At 41.9% G+C, this 5,973-nt stretch overlaps 1 protein-coding gene across 1 annotated transcript; it reads right to left on the bottom strand.

Moving 5' to 3' along the window:
- Positions 1-217: 217 nt before the first annotated feature.
- Positions 218-1,162, bottom strand: LOC110593104 (olfactory receptor-like protein DTMT). Its single transcript, XM_021704358.1, has one exon. The coding sequence runs from the start codon at positions 1,160-1,162 to the stop codon at positions 218-220; it is 945 nt and encodes a 314-aa protein (XP_021560033.1).
- Positions 1,163-5,973: the final 4,811 nt, after the last annotated feature.

Below are 5,973 nucleotides of genomic sequence, written 5' to 3'. Positions count from 1 at the left end.
GGGGGCATCACAATACCTGCTTCAAGCTATATTACAAAGCTGTGATAATCAAGACAGCATAATATTGGCACAAAAACAGACACATAGATCAATGGAACAGAACAGTATGTCATTTTAACAGAAAATTTCATAGTGAAAAAAAGCCTGGGTCAAAATTCCTATATTAATATCAATGTATCTACTTGATAAAATTATGTAAAAATCCCCAGCTTTGCCATTATACAAGGAAGGAAGTTTTCTTCTTGAAAAGAACTCTTCCTAGGGCTCCCTTCATGTCTCTGTTCCTCAGGCTGTAGATGAAGGGGTTCAGCATGGGGGTGACCACAGTGTACATCATAGCCATGACAGTCTCCTTAACAGTAGAATTATTAGTTGATGGGCATAAGTAGAGACCAATAACTGTCCCATAGAAGAGAGACACCACAGAGAGGTGGGAGCCACAGGTGGAGAAGGCTTTGTGAATACCCTTAGCAGAAGGGACCTTGAGGATAGAGGACACAATCCGTGCATAAGACATGATGATGAGGAGGAAGGGGGTGACAAGAATGAGCCCTCCCATGATAAATATCACCAACTCATTAACTCGAGTGTCAGAGCAGGCCAGCTTCAGCAGAGCAGACATATCACAGAAAAAGTGGGGGATTGTGTTGTCTGCACAAAACCACAATCTGGCCATGAGCAGAGTGTGTAACATAGCATGGAACATGGTCAGCACCCAGGAAAGCACCACCAGGGAGAGACAGAGCTTGGGGCTCATGATGGTGGTGTAGTGCAAAGGGAAGCAGATGGCCACATAGCGGTCATAGGCCATGGCTACCAGGAGGAAGCTCTCTAGGTCAGCAAAAAACAGGAAGAAGTACATCTGGGTCAGGCAGCCAGCATAGGGGATGGATAAGTCTTGGCTCTGCATGGTTTGCAACAACTTGGGAATGGTCACAGAAGAGAAACAGATATCAGAGAAAGACAAATTGCTGAGAAACCAATACATGGGCGTGTGGAGGTGGGAGTCCAGGTGAATGAGGACAATGATGAGAAGGTTCCCCAGGATGGTGGTAACATACATGGCCAGGAACAGGGCATAGAACAGGTCTCGCTGATCTGGATAAATGGGCAGACCCAGGAGGACAAATTCTGAGATGACAGTTTGATTCTTTTCTGTCATGCTCTGTCTTCAGTATCTTTAGGAGGAAATAATAGTGTCCATTATAAACCTGAATAAAAATAAACATATTGCTATGATACATGGTAATTTGTTCTGCAATAATTGATTTCACCCTCATTATCTGGAACATTTTGTAACCACAAATATAACAAATCACTAAATCCAATCACTTTCAGACTTTTTTTTCATCTCTCATTCATTACCATTTAACAATATTGACTCTTCCTTCCCTTCTGAAACACTCTCATCTCTTTATCTTCTGTGCAATCATCCCAGTTCTCAGCCCTTCATTCTCAGTAACTGTGATTGGTGTCTTCTATAACAGTATCTTATATATTGGTGTTTCCTTAGGCTTTTTCCTAAATACTGTTCTCTTATAATGCTACATATGCAGCCCTAAAAGAATGGCCTATTCCCATGGCATAAATCACCATATAAATCTCATTGATAAACTTCTATCATGTCAGAAACTGTATCAATTGCTTAGTGATTATCTCTTCATATAAAATCACAAGCATCTTTGGTTCAATAAATCGCAAATAAAACTCACGATCTCACCCTGCCCTTCTCCCAATCTGTGCCTCCAAGTCTCTCACATCTCAGTAAAAGAAATCCAGGCACAACTCATACACCTGAGTTTTCTTTCCTTCTGTCCTTTCTCTTATCCTCAATATCCAATCTGTCAACACATCCTACAGTTTCTGCCACATTAAACCTCTTTTTCATTCATCCACTCCTTATCTGGTTGCATCACTATCCTGGCTGGGCTGACATCATGTCTTATCTGTACTATTGGAACAGGCTCTTCTCTCTTCACTCATCTCTCTGCTTCCACACTTGAACACTTTCTCCTTTGGGACGCCTGAGTGGCTCAGTCCGTTAAGCATCTGCCTTCGGCTCAGGTCATGATCCCAGGGTCCTGGGATCGAGCCCCGCATCGGGCTCCCTGCTCAGTGGGGAGTCTGCTTCTCCCTCTGACCCTCCACCCCTCTTGTGCCCTCTCTCTCATACTCTCTTCTCTCAAATAAATAAAATCTTAAAAAAAAAACAAAAACAAAAACCCACTCTCTCCTTCAATATACTTCATTCACAATGTGGCATTCTAAGATGAAAATCTAATCATCATTCTTCCTGATGCCTTCATGGATTCTCATGGCTCTTAAGATAAAAGGCAGGGGACGCCTGGGTGGCTCAGCCAGTTAAGTATCTGCCTTTGGCTCGGGTCATGATCCCAGAGTCCTGGGATTGAGTCCTTCATCGGGCTCCTTGCTCCACGGGGAGCCTGCTTCTCCCTCTGCCTCTCCCCCCTGCTTGTTCTCTCTCACTTCTCTCTCTCAAATAAAATCTTAAAAAAAAAAAAAAAAAGATAAAGGCAAAATTCCTTTCAAAGGAATTGCACAAAAGGTGCTTCATGACCTGACCCTTGCCAACTTCCACAGCTTCACCTGGCCCCATAGTGACACTCACAGTTACCTCTCCAGAAATGCTGGACTTGAAAGGCACAATTTCTTGCTTCCAGCCTTTTCTACTTGCTGTCCCACCCCTGCCTAGCATCTTCCTCCCTCTGCTTCCTCTTCACCTGTTTGCTCCTACGCACCCTTCAGCCATATTCCATGTCACTTACTCATCTGTATCTCTCCTGTCCCCACTCCTCAGACCAGGTGAGAACCTGCTAGTATGTTTCCCTAGCATCCTGTACTTGTCCCTAAGGCACTAAATGCCCAGGGGATTGTTTCCAGCTGTTCTCCCTATTGCATTGTAAACATGCAGGAAAGGCCACGTCTGCCTTCATGACTGCAGAAGTGTCAGCACCTGGCTCAGTGCCTGGATATAGCCAATGTTTCATAAATATTTACTGGCTGTGCTTCAGGCTGAGACATGCATTCCTTCAACTTTAGAGACAGCAAACTCTTATTAGAATATCTACTTCTTAAATAACCATCTTAGAACAAAAACTTACTTTTTGACACTTTATTATAGAATTCCCTGACATAACCTCTAACCCATGGAAAATCTGACCTTCAACTACACTGCTCTTTAACCTAAACAGACAACCCAGTATACATCCACATCATCACTATTTCCTTGTGTTATAACCACAGGATTCAGTGATACTGCTGTAAAAAAAATGAATCTGATGGATGAGATTTAGTAATTTGGGGAGAAAAGGAAGAAATAAAGGTAATTTCTACACTTGAGACCTTATATAGCAATATTTATTAATGCTATCATTAAAAAAAGACTAAATGCAACTGTTGTGAACATCAGTCAAAATAGTTCCAGAATGTGGGGAAGTCTCAGGATGCAGGGAGGTGAAGACAATGAGGGTTATCATACCTGAAGAACTATCCTGCAGAACGTCACACAACCTGGGAAAGCAAGGTCCTTGGGTTGGAAGGACCTAAGGGACCAGCTCATTCCCTCTCTGCCCAACTTCCCCAGTGTGTCTGAGGGTGACTCCAGCACCTAACCTAAGGTCCCGTTTCCCCTTATTTACCGAGACATGTGAAGCGACAGCCTCTGTAGTTGTCACCTGTGTCTGTAACATCCCTTCTCACATGTCCCGTTCTACACATCCCTGCGCCTGAGGGGCCCTGGATCCCAGAGGAGCCTAGGTCCTAAAGGAACTCATTAAAGACACAGAAATTACCCAGGACCCTTAGGACAAATGCTCTGAGTCCTGGAGCAGTGACTATTACATCACTGGTCACACCTGACTATATTGGGGGAAAGTGAGGAAGGAGAGAAGTTCATATATGGATGCTTAATCACTGCCTGTTTAGGGAATGGACAGTAGTCCCATGGGGCTAGAGCCCACATTTTGGTAGGTGAAGGAGAATGGTTGGAGAAGCCATAGAAAGGAACAGGGACCAGGCCATGAATATCCTAAAATATCTTAACAGTGTAAGAGGATTTATCTTGTGGGCAAGAAGAAGTCATCAGTGGTTTTTGAACAAAGTGCCATGAAAGACACATATTTTGGAAAGATTGCCAGGGTGCCATAATCTCTCACCATGATCCAGTTTCTCATAAACATACTCAAGGGGAGAGATAAACCTGCAGCTAACAAAGATCAGATCTCTATGACCCAAGCATATGCAGATGCATAGAAAGTACTGGAATAAAAGAGAATTCTCCCAGATTATTTTCAATTTTTCCTCAAGCAGAGATAGAAAAGAAGCCCAGATTTTCATTCCATTGAGGTATGTTTAGCTTCTTACCTCTGTAGGAAGCCTTAATAGCACCCTGCCACCACTCTCCTCATGTGTCAGATTACCTCATTTCCAGCTGTTTCTTACTCTGTATTGATCATAAGGCCATAGGTAAATATTTATAACTCCTTCTTCCTTATTTCCTCTATGTGTATCACTTCAGCTTTACATTCTGAAATACATATGTTTCTTTACATTCAACTTTCCTTCCTTGGGAGTCTGAATCCTCAGTGTTAATTTCTTTATTGGGTTACTACAGTTTACCATTAACTTTTACTAAGGAGTACTCCAAAGAACCTCCTGGATATCAGGCATGGTCTTTCCACATTGTGTAGAGAAATCCAATTTTCTATTGTTAATTTGGATTGAATTACCCCAGATAGTATGGTAACTCATTTCTTTGCCTGTTGGTTCAGTAACACACAAAAAAAACTAAAATGGTCAAGTGGCAGTCTCAGCTTCCTGTAGAATAGAACCATTAAAGCAATCCTGGTAGAAACATTCCTGAGGAGCTGTACCAGAAACTTCTTGTGCCCCACTTCAGATTCTCTCAGACATCTTCTTTTATTCCAGCTACAGCTGCAGTAACCAGTTCTGCAGACTTCGATCAGCTTCACAGAGATACAATCTAACTGTATTACCTCAGGCCTGCTCCACCTGCTTATTGCATCCTGTCATAGGGTTTTTCTGCTTCCATGGAGTAGAATATCACAGGTAGCCAGTTCAATACTGATACATACACACTGAAAATGGGAGTTCGGGACCCATGCTCCAACCCTTAAAAAAAACAAGTGGTAGGGAGCTAAGGAATATATGCTCCCCATTTTCACTCAGGTGGACGGTTCTATGATGCATTTCATCAAGCCTTATTCACACCAGTAGTAGCCAACTTAATAAGCCACCCCAGTTATTGGTACTTTCTTGGCTATTTACATCCCTCTGTCTCTTCCTGTGAGGTAACAGTCCCAAATAAACTACTAGCAAATAATAAGATTTTGTCTACATTTTGAGCAACCCAGACTACAACAGAAAGTAAGATCTCTAAACAAGCAGCCTAAAATTGTCAGGGAAGCAAAAATTTTATGAGTACATTATTTGGTCTAATAATGACAAGAGTCAGTCCTGCTACCACCTCTCGATTCCCAGATTCCTAAATCATGGCTATGGGAGAAATAGCACCATATATGGGTTCTTGGTTCAAAGTATATACCATATTCTATAGAATTGTACACCAATCTTTCTGGATGTCATCTCCCAACTGCCATCACAACTGAATCTTTGGTATAAGGCAGTAACTGCAAAGCCAGAAAAAAACCTGCTATCATCCTCCTTTCATATACCTTCCAAGGGATTCTTCCATCTTGATTGATTGTTTTTGAAGCTGGAGACAATCATTCTCCACTTGTTTGTTTCATAGAGTGGTAAGCAATTGAGATCTTAAAATGAGGGCAGGGAGAGGATGTAGAGAGGAAAGACCAGAGTGCAAATGCATTTTAGAAGGACAGATATAAGGAAATAGAGAATTAAATGCAAATTATATATAAATATATACATAAATATATATATTACATATGCTCACTAAATATTTGAAATGATTAA

The sequence above is a fragment of the Neomonachus schauinslandi genome, chromosome 15 (assembly GCF_002201575.2).
Source record: "Neomonachus schauinslandi chromosome 15, ASM220157v2, whole genome shotgun sequence".
In the NCBI taxonomy this organism is placed as follows: domain Eukaryota; kingdom Metazoa; phylum Chordata; class Mammalia; order Carnivora; family Phocidae; genus Neomonachus; species Neomonachus schauinslandi.
This window is presented reverse-complemented; position numbering and strand designations above follow the sequence as displayed.

Bases quoted from the DNA above. Each gene is read 5' to 3' on its own strand.
- LOC110593104 (XM_021704358.1), bottom strand. From the start codon at position 1,162: ATGACAGAAAAGAATCAAACTGTCATCTCAGAATTTGTCCTCCTGGGT.